General features: G+C 33.3%; 3 protein-coding genes across 3 annotated transcripts in view; 1 reads left to right on the top strand and 2 right to left on the bottom strand.

The window, feature by feature from the left end:
- Nucleotides 1-2,001: 2,001 nt before the first annotated feature.
- On the top strand, nucleotides 2,002-8,833 carry LOC128988008 (peptidoglycan-recognition protein 2-like). The gene is made up of 5 exons (XM_054409173.1): nucleotides 2,002-2,022; nucleotides 3,673-3,886; nucleotides 5,451-5,608; nucleotides 7,526-7,635; nucleotides 8,223-8,833. Exons 2-5 carry the CDS (start codon nucleotides 3,681-3,683, stop codon nucleotides 8,346-8,348), a joined length of 600 nt encoding a protein of 199 aa, XP_054265148.1. The 5' UTR covers nucleotides 2,002-2,022; nucleotides 3,673-3,680; the 3' UTR covers nucleotides 8,349-8,833.
- Nucleotides 8,834-10,340: 1,507 nt separating this feature from the next.
- On the bottom strand, nucleotides 10,341-15,625 carry LOC128986908 (uncharacterized). The gene is made up of 3 exons (XM_054407516.1): nucleotides 15,545-15,625; nucleotides 11,899-12,024; nucleotides 10,341-10,956 (listed from the first exon to the last, which is right to left on the bottom strand). The coding sequence occupies exons 1-3, from the start codon at nucleotides 15,566-15,568 to the stop codon at nucleotides 10,378-10,380; spliced, it is 729 nt and encodes a 242-aa protein (XP_054263491.1). The 5' UTR covers nucleotides 15,569-15,625; the 3' UTR covers nucleotides 10,341-10,377.
- A 2,072-nt stretch (nucleotides 15,626-17,697) lies between these two features.
- The window catches only part of LOC128986546 (protein lethal(3)malignant blood neoplasm 1), a 36,646-nt gene continuing 28,932 nt past the window's right edge, over nucleotides 17,698-25,411 (bottom strand). The window contains 4 exon segments of the mRNA XM_054406970.1: nucleotides 17,698-18,256; nucleotides 18,258-18,775; nucleotides 18,777-19,043; nucleotides 25,017-25,148. Of these exon segments, the coding sequence (XP_054262945.1) occupies nucleotides 18,113-18,256; nucleotides 18,258-18,775; nucleotides 18,777-19,043; nucleotides 25,017-25,148 (1,061 nt within the window). The 3' untranslated portion in view covers nucleotides 17,698-18,112.

Raw genomic sequence — 25,411 nt, 5'->3', positions numbered from 1 at the left:
TACATTTTTTTATAGCCAGTCATCAATAAAGTAAAAAAAAACCCCTTTGCTGACAAAACATACAAAATAAAAATCTGTACTTGGAAACAGTATAGATAGAGAAAGAAATAGTTTGCAAAATGATTTTATTTTTTCCGGTTTTGTCTAGTTAGATGACATGTTTATATTTTATCACGTCCAAAATTATCTTTTGGTCATCGGCATCATCTTCTTTAAAGTGGTATGTTTAGTCAAATAATAGTTAGATTTAACTCAATTAATTCTAACGAAACGAAGCAATCCCTCTGTCACGATTTCAGAACTTTTTTTATTTTTCTCGAAAACATCTGATTTTAGTTAATTTCTCCTAGATAATTAAATATTTTACCCTTAACGTCATGATTATTCATACATAATATTTATATTTTTACATCTGTAAAAACAAAAATTACTACACAAAATTTAAAAAGTACACTTTCTATGGGTGGTTTTATAAATTAATAAACGGGGATATAATTTAATTTTGATAAACTTTAGTGTAATCATCGTTTGACTTCCGAGGATAAACACGTCATTATTGAAGGCCAGAAGAAGCCATTTAAGGTCATAAATATGCCATACCCTTCGTAGGTGGTCAATATCCTTATTGTTTTCGAATACTGCGAGAAGTCCCTAAAATGAATATTACATTTTTGCACGTCCAAATACTCTCGCGCGTCGCCTGCATCTTATTGCGTCACGTAGGTTTTTGATCTAAATAAAATTCATATCTTGGACACCTGCTAAAATTAGGTAATATATATTTTCTTGTACATCGTTAATTTTAGTATGTGATTATCGCACTTGGTTTAATATGTAATTGGTTTGTACTGAGTTAATATTCAGGCTATTCGTACTTATTGTACGTGGTTAAAGAAAGTGTAAACAGAAAGTTAGCTTATTATATTACGATTTATTAATAATATTATTATAAATTTTTATTATTATTATTATACTAGGCGTACGCTCATTCTTCTCGTATTGGGACGAAACGAAGACATTGAATAAGGCTGCGCTGGTAAGGGCGACTAAATACAAATTGTACCCTAGTTGTTGTCACACATAGAAATTAAACTGGATCTAGCAGGCATGGATCAGCATGGATGCTCAGTGTCTTGCAGAGCAGATTATTTTGAGAATGCCAAAGGTCTTTGCACAAATGTGGTTAATATCAGGCCCAAACTCATATGACTAGTCAATAAGTATCTAGGAAATATTCAATATCCATAGAATTTTGTTTAATGCTAAAAATCTTTAACTTAATCTCGGTGGGATTCACCATTATCTTTGGTCAAGTCTTAGCTGAGACATCATTAAGAGCCTTCAGCAAGGACTCAAGTCATGGAGGGAAGCATCTTTCCACAAACAGTTTTATATTGTCAGCAAATTAAAGATAATGGGTCTTGATAACTCTCTTGGTGTCTTCAAAGAATGAGTAAAACTGAAAATATCTGAATTTTGTTGGATTTTGTCATGATAAATATGCAACAAATCCATATTCACCCCACAAACCACATGAAAACCAGGTCACATGATCTAATCAACATGTTTTATTTACAGCGTGGATAATAGAGAAGTTTGCACAATACATACTTTTGGTCGAGTTTTCGACCACGGGGCGAGCTCTCGTTATAAATGTATTTCATTTTCCACAAATTAATGCTAAGAGCTTCATACATAATAGAGCTTTAGATTAATTACGTTAGACACAAGTTGAAGAACGCTAACCACAATTTTGAAGTTTTACTATTTAATAACAGGTAAACTTAAACTAAATTGGACTAGTTCGTAAACTTGTACAAATTTTCCTTTACAAATGATTCTAACATATCTTTCATTACAACTTTACTATTTATTCAATATTTAAACGTATCAAAATGCACTATGTTATGCAATATTTAATTTATGTTCAGTTCAAAGATAAGACTTATATTTCACTGGATTTGTGACGCAACAGCGGATATGTTTTTCCAAATTGGTTGTGGCAACAAAATAATTTCGTTAGTAAGTAAACGTTTATTGATAATATATTGTAATGATATATATTGTATACATTTAGTACAGTCAACTATTACTTTGAAGAGTGCACAACTACTCCAAAGACTTAATTTTTAGTTTCCTAAAGGGGTGCTAAAGCAAATTTTAAGAGTAGGCTACTTGGAGCCTAGCTGTGATAGCTTATAAAATAATTAACTACAAAGAAAATTTTGAATCTTATTATATTGCCCCAAATATTTGAGTTGCAATCTCATTGGTATTGAAAAATATTTGAGATGATAAATAACTCTTCAGCGGCTTTTTTAAATTACCATTGCTCTTATGGCAGGCATATCCATGATGGCCGTTAGCCTTTAAGGACTCTCTTGGTAAACAATTACAAAACTACAAGGGAGATGTCTGATCCCACAGTGCCCTAGATATTTAAATTACAGTCACTTTTGTGTTTGAAAAATATTTTTGGATGATAAATGACTCTTCATCAGCTGTTTGAAACTAATCCAAAATGACCGCTAGCCTCCAAGGATTCTTAAGGCTTGCTAACAAAATAAAGATGAGACTATTTTAAAACATTGCATGTGTGAAATTTTACTATATGGTTTAGAATTACAAAGATTTTTTAAAGTTTTTTTGTTTAGAACATGTGCAGTAAATGGTACATGTTTCCAAAAAGAGCTTAAGCCCACAAAGTGAACAAAACAGCTTTGAATCAGTATGCATTTGAGAGATGAATAAATGTAAAAATACATATCGAATACTTGTGTAGGCCTACTTTGGAGAACCAATTTATTAGGTCTTGGAAAAATTTATACCTCTTGCATAACCAAATCAAATATTTGTAGTCTACATTTTGTATTCTACTATTAAGATAACTTAACAACTCTGTATATGAAAGGATAAATTAAAAGTACACCGCAGCAAACCTGCAGAATCTTTGTTTTTCTGATAAAATCTACACAAAAATTTCATTAACATGTCAGATTCATCTCCTTTCAATTATAACATTAGTAATAAATACTTAAGTTTCCTGGTACAGCTAATTAAATAAAGTACTTTTTTGTGAAATATCAATAGCTTGGTATGAAACAAATAAAATGACCAAACCTGACCATAACACATCCATAAACAAGCTAACTACAACGATTTGAATATCCTCAATAAAAGTAACATACCGTAATAATTTCCAAATTAAAAAAATGTATAACCAGTAGGCGTACACAAAGCTGCAATATACTGGATTATTTCTTTTTAAGCTCGACGTAATGGTTTTTTGAGATATTTAGTAATTTTTAGGGTTACAAATATTAACCCAATTTTTACCCCATCAAACCCCGTTCTCATTGATCGACCATGATGTTTGTTGGGTTATTTATAACGCTATCAAACCAAAATATCACATTTAAAATTAACAGGACCGAAGCCAAGACCATCCTTTTAAGCGTAAACATACAGATAGTAATAAAACATAACAAAAATCACTCAACCCTGGACAAACTCTCTTTAAGCTGTGTGATTTCACAGTCATCTAAGACAAAGTAATTACTAAACTAAATAAGTTCTTGTGATCACTGGTTCCAGTAGTAGACAGTACCAAGTCATCTAGTCCATTAATTACTATTTCAAATATACTAAACTAGGTGTTTGATTCACCCTCAGGATGAGCAATGCCTTTGGATCTGGTCGCTCGAAGAAAATGGAGGGGGATGAGACAATCAAAGAAGTATTATCGTATTTGGACTCCCGCATCGTATGTTTTCTTGGGGTACACAAACACCGAGGCTTGTCATGACTATGGGCAGTGCCAGAGACAGCTGGCGTATCTGCAGAGTAGAAAGGGTCGCTTGAATTATCGCTCTGACATTGCATACAAGTATGTGTATAGTAAGTTTATCACAAGTTTTATATCCTCTATAGTCTATATGATTGAACCTTTCTCCTTACCCTTCGTCTATCTGGGGATTTTAACCTTTAGCCATTCCCCAGATAGACCTCATCAGGAGGCAGATTCCATCATACAGACTATACCAATATTATAGGGGGAAGCTAGGCTTCCTCCACATCAAGAACTATGCCACATAAAATGCAAATATAATGCAATTCAATTCTTTAAGACGATCACTTTAGTGTGGATTCAAATCTGATTACGAAAGTGAAAGTAGAAAAGAATGAGATTTTTTTTGTGCGTTCGTTACTTAGATAAGCTGTTTCTCAGCAAGGAATATTATTAAAAGATACATGTCAGCTAAATTCAGTTTTTAATCGTCAAAAATAAACTTTTCTCGTCAAACTAGCTGCTATTTGATTGTTAGATGCGCATCACCAATCAGTTACCTCGATGTAAAAAATGTAATAAATATAATATAATACATTGTATGGTTTATTTAGCTTAACCCTTCCCGGACGCGTAAAATCGAGACTTAGAACGGGAAAAATAAATTAATTTTCCTTATTTCTGTTTTTTTATACAAGTATACATAAAATAAGCACAATGGAACACTTCATACTGTAAAAATAGTTTTTTACTCGTTTTTAACTATGCGGATATATCCGCTACCCGTGCGCGGATGAGTAGAAAAGCAGCGGATATATCCGCCACCCGTCTTTGAAGATATGACCATGAAAACGTTAGGCAATAAATAAATAACGGTATTTAAACAATAAATAAAGACAACGTAGTGTTGAACGTGAAACGTCTTTTGTAAATATCTTATCATTTTTCAAAAGCTGGTTATGTTTTTTAGTGTTTTCAACTAATGTTTCCCACTCATAGCCTCATTATAATAGTTGTCCATAATAACAATTTTATAAATTAAAAAAACATTATTTCTATTTCTTATACTTGGTGGTGTTCTAAGACTTTCCTATTTTTCCATAGTTTTCAAATCGGCTCTTTCAATGATTGCTCAAGAAATGCAGCACAATGTTAATTTAGTTTTCTTTTTAGTATATCAAACTGTCCAGGCTTTCTCACATTTTTCCGATGTAATATTAAGCACCAAACCAAAATTTAAATAGTAAATATTTAATTTCAACCAAGTCAGTAATGTTTGTAGCACACGTTTCCATCAATTTCAAAAACATTGACAGAAATTACATTATCCAGCTGATCATAACGTAAACAATTATGTTCTTCTTCAGGATAACATGGGAACTTTAAAAGCCACTGGGGCAGAGCCCAAGGGACTTTTTCAAAATATGTAAGGTCAGATTGCAAATCTACACACCTAGACGAACATTTTGGTGTATAATATGTGGGGTTAAATCTTAAAACAAAAAAGCCTTATTGTTCACAAAGTTTCATGTAGCGTATTAATAATACTGTATGTATAGATTTTTCAATTTTTACTCTACAACATGACATAATTAGTTAGTACGCAACTTACAACTTTCTCGTTAGTAAAATGTATAACGATTAATTGTATTTTACTCTACAGTTTTCTTATATCCAGTGAGGGGGTAGTATACGAAGCACGAGGGTGGAAAAGCAGGTCTTGCCTCCCAAAAAGGTTCACCATCCCCAAACGGAGGCGAAGACGACCCGAAAGTTTCAATGTGCGTGGCTACTATATTGGCTACATCGGAAAATATTGGAGTAAGTTTAGAAAAACAATATACCCCTAATTTGTTTCGTATATAAGTATACAATTTTGGAAGGAATTAATAGACAAGTTGGTTATTGCTAAATGTTATGATTGCAGTCGGATGATTTTTTAGGAACATTTTGAGGTGTCGCTTGCTCTGACATAACTTTACATACGACTTTAATTAAAATCATGTGTTTTTTAATGTGTGCTATTTAAAACTAACCCTAATTGATAAAAGCTACTGTAATACATCGTTTTTCATACAGGCGTGTGAAAAAAGTTCACAAAACAGCAACGTATGAAAGGTTTATACGTTTGATTTTACATTACTGCCCACTCATACAACCGCAGCTTTGAAACTTTACACAATTTATAAAATAGGGGTTTTGTGAAAGTTCACCTTTAAATTTGTAAAAAATAAAATTGTGGCATATACAAATTTTACTTATTGACTTCCTGTAAAAATTACTTTCTTAGAATATTCAATCAATATTTGAAAATATTGCTTGAAACATAAATACCCCCGCTGCAGCAAGCCTGCAGTCTAAACGAATTTCCATTTACCTGGCTAGATTTCCACTAAAATATTCCCTTACAATTTTAAGATTTATTTCCTATTTAAAAAATATTAATTTTAATGTGTACAAGGGTTGCTGCCACAGGGAAGGTATTTTTTTATGGAAGGCCACAAGAATAAGTGGTATTTTTTATTAAATATTAATAGCTTGGTATGAAATGAACAAAACTGCCTTGTTGCATTAAAATATATCCATAAACAAGCAAACTACAACAGTTTATTTATTCTCCGTAAGAACAACATGGGAATTTTTAATTAAAACTTTTCTGAATTTCCTTCATACCCGTTAGGTATACAATAACATTTCAATATACTGAATTATTTTTTTCGAGCTCTACAAATTAGTCAAAAAAGAAGAAGAAAGTTGAAAATGGGTATACAATTTTTACCCGATAAAACCCCTACTAACAGATTAACCTAAACTTATAAAGTGCAGTTTCAGTTTCATACTAAGACCAAGAGCTAGTTTTGTGAATCTTTCATAAAAAATGTAAAATTACTATTTACATTACTGAACTAAATACCCCCGCCGCAGCAAACCTGCAGACTAAGCGAATTTCCATTAACCTGATTGGATTTACACTAAAATGCCTTCATAAAAATAGCACATTTATTTCCTATTTAAATAGAATTAGTTTAACGAGTACTTAGGTTTGCTGCAACAGGGAGGGTAAAAAAGATTTTTTTTATAAATAGTTTAGTAAGAAATAAAAGTATTTTCCAAAATCAATCAAAATATGTTCATAAACAAGCAAACTACAACAGCTGACTTATTCTCCATAAGAATAACATGGGAATTTTAAAATTACAATTTTTTTGAATTTTCTCCGTAACAATTAGGCGCATAATAACGCTTCAATATACTAAATTATTTGTTTTTTTAAGCTCTACAAAATGGTTTAAAAAGAAATTGTGAAATTTTGTGTTTTTAGGGTCAAAAATGGGAAAAACCTATTTTTACCCCATAAAACCCCCCATAAACCCCCGTTCCCATAGTCCGATCAAGCTGGTTCGCGAACTCGTTCAAGTTTATCCTGCCTTACACCTTCAAACCAAATTTTATCAAAATCGGACAAAAATTACTCAAGTTATCGTGCGGATGGACACATATATATATATATATATATATATATATATATATATATATATCTCTATATATAGATATATAAAAATTTGAACGAATGGTGTTTTTGGCCTCTGGGGACATCAAAATGAAAAAGTAAATCGGTCCCGGGCTTAGGTCTTACCATGAGACCTACGGTAATAGCTACTTCCCTATAGGGAAATTCGCTAAAAGTGTACTGTGTAAAAGTGTAGGCCTACTGAACTACAAAATACTTACCCTTAGATCATCCACCGTCAAGAAGAATGAAAAATGCTCTTAACGAATGGTTATGCTTTGCGGTAGAAAATGAATTTATAACCAAAAAGTTCACCATGTTCACCATAAACGTCCATGTAAGTTGATAATATTAAAATTAAAAAATTAAAAATATTGTGACTTTTTGTGTGAATAATAGTTATGTGGCGATACCTGGAGGCTATTCAATTTAGACCAGGATCTAAACTTTTTACCGGTACCAACAACCGATGTTAGTATTTACTTCGGTACCGACAGGTATAATATATATTAATTAAATTTTGCATTTGAATTGATATTTAATATAAAAAAGTCATAACATGTCTTAAAAAGCATCGACTTTTCACTAATGATCAAACTCAGTCATGTAAAACCATTTATGTAAAGCTTTAACTTTATGACTGTCAATCAATTATTAATAGTTTAATGTTTTTTAAGTCACGTTAATATTTTGTAACTGTTTAACAAACCATATTTTCATTTTTGTAATGTCTCGAATCACTAACATCAAAATAATAGGTTGATAATTTGGTTTGGTGTTTTGATTTTTAGGTTGATTTTTAGGACTTAATTTGTCTAGTGATACTTTTGCCTCCCCAAAGGTTGCATTTTACGAAAAGACATGCGGATGAAAACATATTTATTCAGAGTCATAAAACTTACTTTTTTTCTTTCTTGTTTCCAGGTTGACAGATTAAGAAGAGAATACCATCGGCTGAAAGGCAGTCATGAACCTTTTTTACCAATGCCTGATGTGTTAACGAACGTTAGACCTAGATTTCAATCATTGGATAAAGATGTAAAGTCTTAAGAATCTAAGTTAATCTAATTTTTATAATTATAAAATTATTTTGCATTTGGTTTTCGTATATGGTACCTAATTGTTTGTATCTTATTTGTATCGTGATATGTTTTGGAAATTGATTACAAAATTAGAAAAAAATGTTTTGTACAAAATGGTGGGTTTTGCACAAATTTGTAAAAATTAATTATCAATATAGTAGTTAGTAGTATATTAGAATTAGTATTAGTGGTGTAAACACCAACAGAGCTATCTTAACTATTAATCACTCATTAAAGAAAACTACTTAATATCTTTATTTGAACTACGCAAACTTACGGGTAATATACAAATGGACGAAAATTAAAGTGCATTTTTAGTGTGAAAATACAAATGGATACTTACCATACAAGTAAATGGCTATTAATTCTTAGGTAGTCCTCATAAGTCAACCAGTATCAACAACTATGTTGAATTAATGTAAAATAAAGTTATTTATTATAATTATTCTACGATTCTGTGTTATGTTTTCCATACCATGATTTTGAAACTAGATTTACAATTTCCAAACCTTACGGTAAAAATATCGAAGATCGATCTCAAAAGTATCTAACAAATGTTCAACCATATTTTAAACCATCATGATTAAATATTTTCTGTTTCTACAGTTAATTTGAAAGTACACTTTCGTGTGGTTTACATTTCTTAATCAGTAGAAAACAATATACAACTTGATATTATTTTCTACTGGTTGGATTAACTTAAATAAATGAGTGTCAACTTTTACGATTGAAAAGTATACTCCCTAAGGTGTAAGTGGTAGTCCAGAAGGAAATTAATAGATGAATTTTGTTCAAAAACATTTTCATAATGAAAAGCAAATGTACTTAAGATAAACGCCCGAAATAAATAGTTTTGCTTACACTTTTTAGTTGTTCTGTTCCAAATATAATGTCTTGTGTAATTTTTTCAAAAATTTTTATCCGTGAACTGTCTTTACCTTAGATTTTAAGATTATACTCCATGCAGTTAATTTTATACACTTATCTAGGCTTTAAGGTGGTTGGTCCTTGATAAATAAGTTCAGGTTAAGCATTAAAAGATAATAATAGAACCTTAAATGGTTAAGACACCAAAATGCAGAACCAATAGATACATAAAGTTACTCTCTCCGGATTTAATAAGTATTAAAAGGAAAAAATAGGGAAGTTGGTTAATTTTGCTGTATTTAAGAAAATTGGCTTTAAAGTTGGCATATTTGTTGGGCAGGAAACAGTCCAAACGATCTTCTTTCTTGATAGTTAAATTCATAGCTTAGTGAGTAGGTGGTATTTATTTCATTCAAACTTTAAAGTATTTCCACACTGCTTCCGAGACAATAATCACATACTCAAAATAATAATCCAAGCAAGCAATATTTTTCAAAACACAAACAAAAACAAAATTCCATTTAAAATTGCACTGCATGCAAATTCCATTTAACAAAACTCTTCAAGCGGAAGAATATTGACTGTCTCCAATATAAATTTGTCAATTAATCAATAATAAATTACCAATTGTTTTACCAATTTGTTTTTTACCAATTGAGTGACAGGCTATTTAAAATACATCTAATAAACTGTTTCGTTTATTAAATATGTTACTGTGGCTAAACATTCAACTAAAGGATTGGCTGTTAATTAATCAAAATTCACATTCAGAGCCGCTATCGAGAAAATTGATCAACACCACTGGAACTTTGAAAATTAACTCTATAATAAAATCAAACTCTAGGGGGGGCAAAGCTCTGAATAATATACATTTACAGTTCTTTAAAAGACGCCTAAAAGGTGAAAATCTATTTAGTAGAACAAGAAAAAAAGGTATTTTACAGAGCCTTAATGTTTTCAGTATATGAAGGATCTATGTAGCTTTATTACTGACTAAGATCAGTTGTTTCGTTATAAACCCAATCAAAAAGAACAGCTAGGCCCAGTTTCGAACTACAGCTACTAACCAAAAGCATTAAAAAATCACTTTCAATCACACTTTGAAAATTTATTGCACAAAAATTTATTTTTCAAAAATCATCTAGCAGAGGAGTGTTGAACACGTCTAGCAGCGGCTTGTCAAAATCCCCCAACAAGTTGTCGAACAACTTTGGCTTTGGGGCGGCCTTGAATGGCTTGAGAGCGAAGAAATCATCGTCCAGCCAATCAAAGATGCGTTTGGAAGAAACCTTCTTGGGTTCAGGCACTGGAGGGGGTTCCGGCTTGGGGATACGTGCCTTGTCTTCCTTCATGCTTTCGTTGATCGCTTCCTTGAGGGTGTCGTACCACCAGGGTAATACCTTCGCCTGAGCTGGTGGAGGTGGTGGTGTTGGGGGAGAAGGAGGAGGTGCTGGGGCGGATTCCTTTGTCTTGATGTGCAAAGGTTTGACTCTCCAGATAGATTGGCCATCTTGAGTTTCCTTTGGTTCAACCATGAAAGCAAATGCCTTCCTGGCTGGTTTCTCCGGAGCAGGAGGTGCTGGAGGTGGTGGTGGTGGAGCTACCTGGGGTTGTTGTTGTAGGTTCATCATTCGTTGAACCACATCTTGAGGGATCTCCCGTACCACGCCGTCTAGTCCCATGTGGTAAGTGCGGTACTTAAGTCCCTCCTGCAATAATTTGAACATTTAGAATTTATGGTATCTACATTTATGGTGTTTCTACAGTTAGGTACAGTGCAGGGGGGTTCCTGTTCTAAGAGGCTCTTGGGTTGAACCAAAACGTTAGCATTTAAATTTTCACCTGTAAAGGGGGTTTTCTTGTGAAAATTAAACACGTATTTCCTCTTTGCCAAACTGCCATTACATAGCTTTATAACAAATCTTTCAGCTGATTTAAGTTTTCCCGTTTATTTTCCTTTATATAAATGCCCGGAGAAATATCATGAATACCCTTTGAATCTTTATAATATTGTAGTTTAATTGAGAAACTAGTGAGTTAATTTGTAGCGCCCATTATTAAATTTATCACAAATTTTGTGAAGAGTTTTCAAAAATAATTATACACGCACAATAAAACTCCAACACTAAAACGTAAAAATTACCCATTGCTAACACAAGTGTATTTCACTTGTAAGTGTGTCATAACTCCTATTTTTGTTGTATTCCACATTAATTCATACTAGAGGTCGTCCAGTGGTCGAAAACTCGACCAAAGATATGTAAGATATATATACAGACTTCTCTATTTTTACGCTGTTTAAAAAACATGTAACTGGAATTTCTACCATTTGTTTTGATTTTATGTTTGTATTTCGCCACCAACATAACAACCCATAAGACCCATGTTAATTTTAAACTAATGCTTTGTGCTTTTTGAGCCAATTTTTATTTATGAAGGATTCTACTCATCTACAGGAAAATGTCGTTCTAACAGTATGCGTGGATTTCCCCTGCGATGCACATGAGTTAGAAAAAAGGTTTTCAATAAACATGCTTGCCTATAGGATTCGTCCGTAAGTATGCAATATTGTACTATGTCTTAGTATGTATAAAGACCTCTCAAAATCCATCTAGGCTATCTAAGTGGAGTGACTTATCTAAGTAGCTTACCTTACAGTCTCCATAGGCTACGGTCTTGGTGACAGTGCCATCAGGGTTAAGTCGCTCATACTCACTTCTGACTTGGTCACCTTTGCGTTGATAGGTTTTGATCTCATGGCGTTCAAAGTTTGAGCTCTGACAAACAAGTTTATTTAAACTCAATTGCAATAAATGGAAAGCTCAACTCGAGTTGTGAAATATAGTAAATAATAATATATTTCAGTATGCCTACCACATGCAATGAAGTGGATTTTTTCTGGGCATGCTCAAGGTATTGTGTGAGGGGTACACTTCCAAATCTGTTGGCAAAACCAACCGAATGAGTAATATTGATTATTCGATTGTTTAATTCGATATATCGTTTGGTTATTTAGGTTAGGTTAACCTAACTTACCAAACGATATATCGAATGATTGATATATCGATCGATATTTTCATTCGGTTATTTAAATTGTTTTGATAAAATCCGACTATGTGAAAGCTAGTTCAAATGAGTGACATGTAGGAAATCTATTTTGGTACAAGTTGAGAAGGAGCAAGGGAAAGAAAATCAAGAACAAGAGTTAAGTCATCAAATCATTTGTCCTTGCTTGGAAAGGGGATCTTTTTGAAATGATCGTTTTTGTTGGTATCAGCTGTTATCGAGAAAATCTATAAACTATACAGAGTGATGAAAAGTATTTGAACATTATTGCAAGATTTTGAAGCAACTTTAATACAAAACGTTGATAGTGTATGTAAGAGGTAAAATTTTTATCAGGTTTGATAACACAGTATAGTACTCTAGTTGACTAGCGAGACTGTGTTAGCTGCCCGAGCTCATTTATATGCAAGTATAGTCTGTTAGGGAATCTAATTTCTAAATTTTCTAATTTCTAAATATTAAAAAATACTTAAATCATTTAAATAATTTCTTATCTAAACTAACTTGACCTAACTTAAGTTTAAAAAAATTGGGAGTAATTAAGACACAACCTAATTAAATTTCTTTAGTAAGCAAATCAATTTACTTTTCCAGATTAAGTGATTACTGTTTATAATCAACGGAAGCGTGTATTAAAAAGATTTGCTTAAAGATCGATTCACACACATCAGTTACGGCACGTCACAGTTAACAAAAATTTTCTTTGATGGATTTTCTATTGCGCTATCTACACTCATCCGTTGCAGTCCCGTCAGTCACTCTGCTGGCATCCGTCAGTCAATTTCAGATTTCTTTCCAACGATACTTTTAGATTGTTCGGACGCCTGACGGAACTGTTTGAGGTTAGAAAATAGTGTTATTGCTATTTAAATGGTTGCGTTTGTATTTTGAGTACTGTTTGTAACAATCAACAATATGGACAATGATAATTTGATAGAATTTAGGTTTATAACTTTAAAATTTTGACTATAAATTACTGTGAATTTTAGAGACGGAAGACTGACTGAAACCAAACGACGGACAATTGACTGAGAAATTGCGGATGCAACTGTGACTGGACTGATGTGTGTGAATCGACCTTAAGTAACCCCTATATTACCTCCAAAGCCGTTGGGTCTTTTTCCACACTATAAAATATTAAACTATAGAACATATGTAACTTTAACAGCAATACAACCTGTGTTAGCGAATTTCCCATATAGGGAATAAGCTATTACCGTAGTACTCATGGCAAGACCTGGACGCGGGACCGATTTTTTTTTCGTTTTGAGGTCCCTAGAGGCCAAAAACACCATCCGTTCAAATTCATATATATATATATATATATATTTATATTTATATATATATATGTGTGTGTGTCCGTCAGCACGATAACTCGAGCAAAAATGATCCGATTTTGATGAAATTTGGTACAAACGTGTAAACGTACATTTATTCGAACGAGTTCGCGATCCAGCATGATCGGACCATGGGAACGGGGGTTTACGGGGGGTTTTATGGGGTAAAAATAGGTTTTTCCCATTTTTGACCCAAAAAAACATAAAATTTAGCAATTTCTTTCCAAACCATTTTGTAGAGCTTAAAAAAACAAATAATTTAGTATATTGAAGCGTTATTATGCGCCTAATGGTTACGGAGAAAATTCCAAAAAATTTTAAATTTAAAATTCCCATGTTATTCTTATGGAGAATAAGTAAACTGTTGTAGTTTGCTTGTTTGTGAACATATTTTGATCAAATTTGGAAAATGTTTTTATTTCTTACTAACTATTCACATTTTACAAAAAAAAACAGCTTTACCCTCCCTGATGCAGCAAACCTAAGTACTTGTTAAACCAATTCTATTTAAATCAAGAATAAATGTTATATTTTTAAGTAGACATTTCAGTGTAAATCCAATCAGTCAAATGGAAATTCGCTTAGTATGCAGGTTTGCTGCGGCGGGGGTATTTTTATTTTATTATATTTTTCAACCCAGCTTAAATAACTGTTATGAAAAGGTCTGACTAAAACTTGATGAAGTAAATATGAAGGAACACGTTATAATTATCGGTATAATATGTGTGATAGCACATTCTAAAATACAAATCATGAGGACAACAATTAATATACATAAATTAAAAATACAACAAATCATTTTTAAATATTTACATTTAATTTCTACTGTTTTTATCCAGTTTTTAGCACCATCACAAACTGGTATATAATCTGGCTTGAGACCAAGTTAATTAACAAATGTTTAAATCCTTGCTCTGAGCCTGCAAATTTCACTTCAGATTTACCTTTGTCATAAAAACTTTATGAAATTCAAATTATTTGATCCAAAAACATGTTTAGCTATTTCTTAATTTGCATGCATATTTTTTTCTAAATTTAAATCGTTATGTTTTTATGAATTTAATTTAAAATTTATAATTTATTACAAAACCATTTACGTTAACTTCAGAAATTATAGATCTCTATTCCGTTGTAATATTAATTTACTAATACAATCTAAATATTTCAAAATATTTTTAATCTAAATATTTTTTAAATATCTAAATGGTTTGATTAAATATTTTATTTATCTATTTCAAACCCAAAGCATGTTTTGACAAAATAAACATTAGTTACTAAACTAACTAGTTTTCCATTATCCAAAGGCAACTGCAGTTTTGGATGTGTAAACTTCTATCATTAAATCTAAATTAAATGTTAAACAAAAAATTAAAAATAAAAAGCTCTAATGAATCACACCTGATGATAGAAGTTCAGATAGCATGAATTTCAGGCCTACCAAAATTTGTAGTTCTATAGATTACTGCGAATCTGAAGACAGACTACTACCGGTAGAATTGTTCCTTCAACTGATTAAATGCAATAAGACATGCGGCAAAGTCTTTTAATGGCGTCGTACAAAAACAGGAGGCACATTACTACAGTATTATATCCAGCTAATACTGCAGTATGGATTATATTGTACAGTTGAACTTGGGGAGCAACTGGGAGTTGCATTTGGTTAAAATGTAGCTAACTTGTATTATTTATTTCAATTTCATTTTGGTTTGTTATGAGCAAAAAGTTATTCAGGTTTAATATTTGCACTGCTTCGTCTTCAACAGTCCGATTGAAATGGTTTGCAAATAATTGATAACAAATATAGGCTACTTATATTTTAGGATAACTTTAGATTTGAAAAAAATAGACGGTAAATCAATAAAAATTATTTTAAAAATAAAAAATAATAACTTACATCGAAATCCTTGTGGTATCGCATATTGGCAGTTTTGAGTCACTTGATTTCAAGTCTCCAACAAACTAAACGAAGAAAAAATCGCTCTCTTTATATAAAATATCTTATCAAATTTATTGTTATTGGTAGCTGAATGTTCCAGATTATCTATGACTTTGCACTTTCGTTGATAAAACGCCGACTTACAACAGTTTATCGTTATCTCGTCAGTATATTTTTTATTTATTGCTATCCAAAGTGATCAATGTTTCCTATAAACACTAAATATTTATCGATTTTTAAAAATAGAATTTTTTTGCTGTAAAAAATACAAAGTTTACATGATATTATTTATTTTTATCATGCAATTGTAGGCCTACGTCAAATTAATTTGTATGTGATTATGTTTCAATAAGTGTTTTTGCCAAATGTATTACCTAAAGAATGTCAACGAAATGTTCCAACTTATTTTTTCTCGTTGGTTTAAAAAATGAATTCCTATTGTATGGTTTAAATTACATCAAAATGTGTTGTTTATAATTTGACTTTATGAACGTGGGCTACAAAATTATAGTTTTTTCTTTTTTAATAAAAAAAATTATTGTCACAAGAATAAATAATTTTCATTGATTTTTTCAAGACAGAGCTTAAATAAAACACTGTACTTTATGTAGACTCAATTTAATACTTAAAATATCTGGAGTAAGATGAATTTTAAGAAGTATCCACAAAATTTTGGGTATTCGTTTATTAACAATTTAGTCAGTATCTCTACGTTTATGGTTGTACTAATTATAGGGGTACACAAAAATACATCTATTATCCTTGTGTCCTTATTCAAATCATAGATTACATAAAGTGATTATTTTGTTTGTATGGCTTAAAAATCAAATATAATACTCAGGTATATTTAAACATCATGTTTGTATATCTGTACATTACAGAACATCTAGATTTGTATCGAATTGGAAACTATTCATTTTTAATAAAAGACACGTTTATAAATTTGTATTTATGAAAACAATAGTGTACTATCTAACTTCTACTCCAACTATTTACAATGTTTTTTACTTCAATGTTCCAATACGTTGACAGAGTATACGACTTTCATTCAAACAAACCAAACCTTGTCCACGCGATTGACACAGTTTTGACAAATGAAACCAGTGCAACTTGGTGGAACAAAGAGTAGTTTTAAACAGAATCTTGTTTCCTGGAATAATGTTGGTTCTCGTGGGAAATTCCTTTGAGGAGATGACGAAATAGTCAACTTCAAATGCTGTTACAGCTGATAGCTTTGGTTCGTGTTTGAACATCCATCGGAACTATTTTAATCCGCCACGGGATTTTTTGTGACCATTCATATTGGATTTGCATTATTTCAGTGCTGTGTGAATCTCATTCATCAAAAATCACTAATTTTGTACGTAGACATATAATATATTTGTAGCCAGATTTTTTTATCAAAATCATTATAGTTTATGTGAGCCACCAACAGATTGCGCTGATCTAAATTACTAAATTCTGCCAAATACACAAACACGTTTACCAAGTCAAACCATAAACAAATTTGTCTATGGTCAAACTTAATGAATGACTTATGATGAGTTATAGCATAGACAAAAAGAATTAAATATAGATCGTCAGCTGTGCTGCGGTTACCATAGGTAACTACACCGTTGGAAGTGCCGTGTAGTTACGTAAAGAGAAAACGCCGTAACTACATGGCGGTGCAAGCGGTGTGCGCCAGAACCTATGGTAAACATGGTAACCGTAGCAAGGCTGACAGTCTATATTTAATTATTTTTGTCTATGGTTACAGCAAAAACTATTATGACCCATCAACCTGGTCAAGAACGAAAAGTAAGGTATAATATAGAATTTTAGACACTAGCGCATTCTGTGACTGTCTCACACAACTAGGTTCTTTTTTAATAAATAATTGGCTACAGCTGGTCCTCTTAGACGTGAAATCTACTTCTGTATCCAATAGTCAATGATATAACATTGTGATTTTAGTTCAGTGTCTGAATGCTGGTATTAAAATGACAGATTTATGTTTATAAATCGTGGCATGCCCTCTATTGTATCTGGTATCAACTCCAAAGTTTCAAATGTGCAATAGGACAATCTCTGAATTAAATGTTTTGAGGGTTGAAAGAGCAAATGAGCCTTTTGGTTTTAAATCGTGTTTATTTTTGTACAAAATCTATTAGGAAATTTGAATTGTACCCTTACAAATAAGGAATGTTACAAATTATCAATTACAAGTTAAAAAATATAACTACTCATACACATTTATATAAAGCAATAACCTAAGAAGATAAATTAGGTGTGTCAGTGACACGACGTTTGATAAATAAATATGGTATACTAAGTCATTACATTAAAATTGTAAACCTTTTTTTATTAAATTAAATTTATATTTGTATGTACATTTTATATTTTTGTGTTTATCGAGTGTACATGCAGGTTTGACAGTAGGCTAGATTGTAAAATAAAATATAGAAAACAACAGTTCTCCACACTTACTACTTACAGTCCAAAAACCATTCTAAGCTTACAACTCTAATGTAGAATTGCAAAAACTCATCTTTTATAGAACCATTTAAACTCATTCCCCCTCAACTCATTATCTTCATTTTCCCCTTGTGGCGTATCAGGATGTTTCAAACCCAAGTCTACCAAGGTAATGTTGGGTTGAAACCCGAACTCGTTCGCAATATATTGCACATTTTCTCCCGAACCCGTCTCGCCCGTTGAAGAAGTAACCACCTTCTTTGTTTCCATTCCTATATCCTGACTCGTGATGGCCATGGTATTTCAACGTGTAGTTGAATTTGTAGAGTAACGCCATCAGGTCTTCCATTGACATTCCTGGTGGGAGGTTGGGATTTTGCGATCCCGTGGGTTGAGATCCTGGGGATTTTCCGGGTGTTCCGTAGTTTCCTCCAGAGTTAGGTCCTGAAGTAGGGTTGGATGGAGTTTGAGAAGCAGATCCGGGACTTCCTGATCCAAATCCACCACCACTTCCTCCTCCGACCCCTGAGTAGGTGTTTCCACCTCCTTGAATTCCTCCAACTCCTGGGGATGCACTACCTCCTCCTCCTCCTCCTCCTCCTGTTATTCCAATACCTCCATTTCCACCTCCAGTTCCCCCGTAGGTTCCACTTACACCCCTATTTCCTCCGGCTCCACCAGTATAAGTCCCCCCACCTCCAAGGCTTGGGGAACCTCCTCCAAATGCATTACCTCCTGAAATTCCTGGACTCTTGTTCCCTCCGTTTCCAAACCTGTTTTCTATAAGTCCCTCGCCGTAGTTGGATGGTGGAGTGGTCCCCTGGGGTCCCTTTGGACCCTTGACCGTTCTTGATAGGCACGATACATCCGCTACACCCCATCAGCCCCTCCAGATGTTTAATCACGGAAGATTTGGTGGTTGAAGGTACAGGAGCTGAAGTAGTCGCCCTTGTCGTGGGGGGTGGAGCTCTGGTTGGAGCCACTGTCGTCCCTTCTCCAGCTGTAACACATTTTCAAATCTAAATAACAATTTCTTGGGTGTGATAAAATCATTAAAAATGGAAAAAAGTAATCGCAAATGTAAAAGTAGTGAGTATTTGTATATTTTTTACTCAAAATACCTGATGCAAATCCCTGGTACTTTAAAATCAGATATGCTACACTAATTATGAAAGAGGCATGTTCCTAAACCATTAATCCATGATCCATTCATACAGAAGTTTAGAATTGCCGCAGGTCTACTGTTAACAATGTTAACTTGTAATTCCTAGTATTGAAAGGTTTCTCAGCTTTGGCAGTAGGTAAAATTAAATAGAATTGTAGAACAACTCCCACATACAAACGCCATGTTGGATTTGTAGAAAGCTTCAGAATACAGATTTTGGGCTTTATTTACAGAAGGTAGTTGAATTGGGCCTCAAATTGAGTGTGCTGTTTTCAATTACTGTTTTTCATACGTTATTCATGAAAACTTGAGAATAAAACATATAGTAGAAGGATAGAAGGATTGAAGGATTTGGCTACAATCTGGTATACATGGATAGGAAATTCTATACTTTAAGCGTAGGTAAAACACACCCCCTTAGTAGATTCCTCATCCTTAATTGTATTGTTAGTTCTGTCTGGTCCTCTGTAGGGGTCGTGCTTTGTTTACAATTTGTTTCTTGTTATTTCAGTCATTTAAAAACTCGTTTAGCTAAATAAAACGATCTAATTATAAACTGAAACTCGCTGATTGGTTAAAAAACTAATAAAGTGCAAATCATCAAGTTAACCCTATAATAATAGAAACAAAATTTCGTCGACACTAGCAATCAGTGCCCCCGGACAAGAACTAGACAGAAAAACGAGATTAAAAATTTACAATGGGATGAGAAGTCTATAAGCTAACTTAGTAATATCAAAAAAACTTAATTCATCTGAAAATCCTATGTATGTATAGTTAATGATCAAAGACAGATTTTCAAATTTATGTAAGACTTTTAGCGCTACATGTTCAAGTGACACAAAAGGATGCTCAGTAATAAACATTATGGAAAGGATGTAATTTATAAAAGTACACACGCTACGTAAAAGCTTGTCCGAACAACCCGTTAATGGGGTAAGCAGTCATAACTGTAAACATTCACTTAGTGTAATTGTACAGCGTTGACCTAACACGATGTTACGACATTTTATAACTCAATGGAGTTGCGCCGCTCTTAGTGCGTGTGGAATTGGAATGTTTCTTATAAATTTGTTTTATTTGTTTCTAAATTCACGTCTTAGGACGCTAAGCTGTAGTCTGGGGTTGGTTTGTACATAACTTGAAGCTAAGTCGACACGTTCGGCATTATCACATTGTTAAATTTACTATCTCCTTTTTTGGTGATTGGAGGGATTTGAACCCAGGACCCTAATGACTGGAGCTCCGCGGTCTACCGCTAGACCAGCATGCTCACCAGCGTCCCTTCTCATTTGGCATGGTATGTTTAAACAAATAAGGTGCATAAATGATTATGTTTTTATAGATGAGGTTTCTTTATGACTGAGTGATTCTGGTAAACGAAATACTGTATTCTGAAAACTCCAAGCTAATATTTTAGGCAACGCCAAAAAGAGACCTAAGACATCGTTTTAAAATCCCCAGTATTTAGTTCGTCCATACGGGTAAATGAAAATTCTATTCTCCACAGTCAAAAGTTCCATATTATTTCATTATATTATGGCTGGGAGGACAGTGCCAAAACACATATCATTTTACTGTTTTAAACCCCTTCTTTGTCCAGTTACTTCTAGGTCCCTTGAAAATATTTGTTCTACAGTGTCAAAACTAATAACTTTACTGAAATGTAAACATAGGAAAATGGTTATATAAAATTAGCAATGCGTTACATTATTCTGTAAAACAAATAAATACACAATAACGTAAACCCTGTATATTTATGGTCCACCAAGTAAGTATGTCTAGCTTTACGATTGTTTGGGTTTTGGCACCACTATATTGGGGTTTGCCATGTCAGCAATTTGGCAACAACACAAAATTAAGCCTACTGAATCGTATGACCGTTGCAATTTACACATTAACAAGCATTCCGCCATCTAATCGTGGTGATTGCTTGTCCATCCGATTTTGTTATAATTGAATTGAACTTCAGTTTGTAAAAGGTTTTTTGTGTAATCTACGTAAACATACAAATTACATATGTGAATGTTTCAGTTTGCTGAACCGAAATAGCTGAATAACAATAAAACATATGGGTGGATAACACAACTTTATTGTTTAAAAATACAGGTTATCAGCTGATACGATAATAAAACTTAATTCTTTGTATCCAGTCTATCCAATGCCATATAAATCATTAGTCGATTTATAGGTTCAAAGTAATACGCATATAAAAAATGCTCTATTTTAAACTTAACTAACATTTTGTGTTGTAAAGTTGTATAATTTTGTTAAAGCTTTGCAAAAAAGGGTATTTTATTTCAAGACTATAAACCATAATAACTGTGTGAAGCAACAATATCTACACACTTTATAGTCAGTAAGGCCTAGTATACAGTTCATATTAATTAGTTGGTAAATTCGAATTATAGTTGTGAAATCCGTGTAATATAGTTGGGAAATCCGCGTAAAATAGTTGGGAAACTCAAAGTGTCTCCCCCTCCCAAAATGTTTTTCGTGAGACGCCCCTGTATACGGGGACACCGAAACTGCCACGACGTTTTACGATCATGCTCCATACTGAAACTGCCACGCCAATTAGTGAGGATTATAAGGGTGTTTTTGAGAGGGCTAGAAACACTGAAACTGCCACGGCGGATTCCCCAGATAGACGGGGAGAAACGGGAGACTTAAAATTCCCATTTCTGTCTTAACCTTTTAATTTCTTTCACAATAATACGTTGATTGGAAAAATAAGTGATTGATTTGCCCTTTCGTATTTATATTTTAGGAGTTATTTTTATGTTTATTTAAGTTTTTAGTGTTGCGACTGTTAGAGTATTTACTTTATAAGTATTTATTCCGTCTCTTGAGAATATATTTACTTTAACGAATAATTATTTACCACTAAGAAACAAGTTTTATGTTCACTTACCACTTTATATAACACTGTATTTTATATGATCTGATCGACGCTTTTAATTACACTAGAGGTGATCAAATACTAATACAATACTGTAAAACTGTAATATTCAAAAATAGTTTTATTCGCCCAAGACGCTAGGTTGCAGAACCTACAAATGCTGTACCAACCTCCATGGTCTGCAGAGGGGCGTTCACGTGGAATCTCAGTGGAATGCCCTCCTATTAGCTTGACTCATGTAATATTTTTCAAATTCGGTATTTCTCAACAGTTTTGTGCCATCCTTCAGAGAGTTAGTAGTAAGGGTGTTGGTGTGTTAGTTATACTTAGTTGATAGTCTTTCGATGGAGAATAAGATATTTGAAACGAAGAGAAAGGGCGCGGCGTTGTTAGTAGACGGCTGCCGTTTTGTTATACAAAGTGTGGTGTTAATAAGTGGTTTTGCTAGAGAAAAAATCGGGGAGGATGTCGAGCAAAATGCTTCACACATTATATATAACCACGAGTAACAGTAACTAAAACGATTTTAACGCGTACCATTCTTCAGTCACTGTAGTGGGTTGAGTTTAAATAGAGACCTCTAGCTTTTGTCGATATTCTTTCTTCGATATATATTTCTTCGACTAATGGCCTATTAATATGAGGTGACACTCGATGGGGCCACCAAAATAACCTATTTTTGGTTTAAGAACAAAATTTGAATACAACAAAAAGTTCACTTGCGTGATATAGAGACGTTTACAGAGTTTTGTTTTCTTGGCGTAACCCATTAAAAAGTTAACTAGTGATGTCCATACTTTTGCCCAGCCCTGTATATGTGAATAAACAAAATTTATAATTGAGGTATATTACTAAATAAATATGCAAAAACATACACCGAGTCTCATTTCATTATAATTAAACATGAGAAAATGGGAAGCAAATTCGTGTTGATTTCCCACCAGGTGTAACATCCGTGACAATTTTCTGTGACCATAGAAACGACCGAGATTATTACTTGCGATCACGGAAACGCCTAAAAATGGAGAATCGTCGTAAGAAACTTTAACGAACATCCGTGATCGTATGTTGCGATCGTGGCCAAATCCGTGATAATTTCTCACCATCAAACATGATCAAACACAGAAATAACTGTGATGGTAAACTACGACAGCAATGATGATGACCGGTGATGATTTCACAATTGCGGCAACATTCGCATTCATCTCCAGCGATTATTTTAACACCCGTAACTATTTTTCGCGATCGACGAAAAATTAATGATCATCTTGCACTTGCGGCTTAGTGATCTATCGATATTGCGCCAATATTCGTGGTCATTTCTAGAGTAGTTTCTCGCAATGGCGTTTTTCGATTACGCAAAACGTGTAAACTCTGTGTTCTCGGGTGGATTTTACGGAAAATATTTGACCATTTTTATTTCCCGGTTTCTTACTAAATTAAATTAAAAAATATCTAATGTCTATATACACACAGTTATACGTGGACTCATGGACTTTTTCCTGATAGTTAAAATTCACGTGCTATTCCCGGTTTCTAGGTTGGCAGAATTAGGTGACCCTGAATTATCACTACAAGTAGCCTAGGCTAATTAAGATTTATTTTTTATCAACCATATCTAAAATGTATACTTATCAATTATGAAGTTTTTATCTGGTATTATTAGTGTAAACCTGCACATTATTCGCCTTATGTATACAAGTATAATTGTATCTGTATATTTCTTGGCCTAGTCTTGTATTTTATTTGTATTTCGTACTAAACAAAATCTGGACAGACTCGAACTCAATTCTGTGTATTCTAGTCATCACAAAGGATCTCATACTTCGACGCCAATTCCTAAGACAATTGGAACGCAGTGCGCTCAGTATTTCCAACTCATTGCTGAAAAGCATGTTTTCATGGTATTCCCAGCTCATTTCTAAATATATTACCTCCACCGCAGCCCCAGCAAACCTGCACACTAAGTGAATTTCAATTTGTTTGATTGGATTCTTACTAAAATTTTCCATATATGATAAACATATTTATCACAATTGTGTTTTATTTATACTTCCGACACGTATCCTGTTGTGCTATTATTTGCATTGGATTATGTTTCTTCTTGTGCAATTTTGACTATGCCTACCTACACCTTGGTATATTTATAAACTTAAAACTTCAAATCTAATGATAAAATATGTGTTTATCGAGTTCTTTAACGCCAGTAATTCACTATAACGGGTTAAGAGCATTCATATAATACATTTAGTAAGAAACATTTTACATTCCATTGCAATTTTAATCCTTTAGAACATATTATTTAATTATTTCTGACTTCATCGGTAGTTAAATGACTTTTTCTATTGATACGTGATTTAAATAAGTACAAAGTTAGTATGACCTCTTTTAAGTAGCGACATGAAAAGCATTTAACTAAGTTATGAGCAACGTAAAGTGTTGTGTTTCAAAATCGTCACTGTGATGAGTGAGGGATATTCTCAGTCCCGTTTCTCCCTGCACGTTGCCAAACCAACCTCCCCTTCCTGAGGAATCCGCCGTGGCAGTTTCAGTGTTTCTAGCATTCTCAAAAACACCCTTATAATCCTCACTATTGGCGTGGCAGTTTCGGTATGGATTATGATCATAAAACGTCGTGGCAGTTTCGGTACAGCCCTGTATACAGCATGAGTGGCTAGAATTGGGACTCAAGAGGAATGTGGGGGTGAGCTGGTCTAGTGGTTTTCGTTCCCCAGAGTCCCGGGTTCTAATCCTACCAATAAATGGATATCAAGAATGTGAAAATGCCTCGACCCTCTAAGGCCAGTCTGAAGTAATTGTAAGCTATAGTCTAGTGCCCTAGGGTGTGAAGGTGGGACAATGTGTCCCACCCACTTGTCCACAATACAACAATATGTCCCACTTACGTAGTCCGATGTAGTAGTTTTTCATCTTGAGAATCTTGAAGTTTCCGTTTTCATCAGTGGCGTACACAGTCACGTGATAGACTCCGTCTCCAGTCACAAATCCGAACTCTCCCATGATGATGCCTTTCTCATCTTGAAACATAAGAAACTTTTAACTAACACGTCAACATGTGAGGGCAAAATAGCACTGTAAGGATCACCATTATTTATATCGATATTAGATGGCAACGCATCTAAAGTATATTTCAACCTGAATAATATTCAGTATATGAATCATATTACGATTGTGGTATAAGTGAGTAATAAACTCGTCTAATACAAGGCCGCGGCGTTGATGTGGCAACGTCGCACCGGCCAGCTTGTTGCCATTGTGATAACAAACGTGTAAACATACA

This window comes from Macrosteles quadrilineatus, unplaced genomic scaffold (assembly GCF_028750875.1).
Source record: "Macrosteles quadrilineatus isolate MER2022 unplaced genomic scaffold, UCM_ALF_1.0 Scaffold_2__2_contigs__length_208266976, whole genome shotgun sequence".
Taxonomy (NCBI): Eukaryota; Metazoa; Arthropoda; class Insecta; order Hemiptera; family Cicadellidae; genus Macrosteles; species Macrosteles quadrilineatus.
This window is presented reverse-complemented; position numbering and strand designations above follow the sequence as displayed.

Bases quoted from the DNA above. Each gene is read 5' to 3' on its own strand.
- LOC128988008 (XM_054409173.1), top strand. From the start codon at position 3,681: ATGCCTTTGGATCTGGTCGCTCGAAGAAAATGGAGGGGGATGAGACAA. The intron at 3,887-5,450 runs GTATGTGTATAG...TTTACTCTACAG, and splicing joins CGCTCTGACATTGCATACAA to TTTTCTTATATCCAGTGAGG. The intron at 5,609-7,525 runs GTAAGTTTAGAA...ACTTACCCTTAG, and splicing joins CTACATCGGAAAATATTGGA to ATCATCCACCGTCAAGAAGA.
- LOC128986908 (XM_054407516.1), bottom strand. From the start codon at position 15,568: ATGCGATACCACAAGGATTTCGAT. The intron at 12,025-15,544 runs GTAAGTTATTAT...CTTGTTTGTCAG, and splicing joins GATACCACAAGGATTTCGAT to AGCTCAAACTTTGAACGCCA. The intron at 10,957-11,898 runs GTAAGCTACTTA...AAATTATTGCAG, and splicing joins TAGCCTATGGAGACTGTAAG to GAGGGACTTAAGTACCGCAC.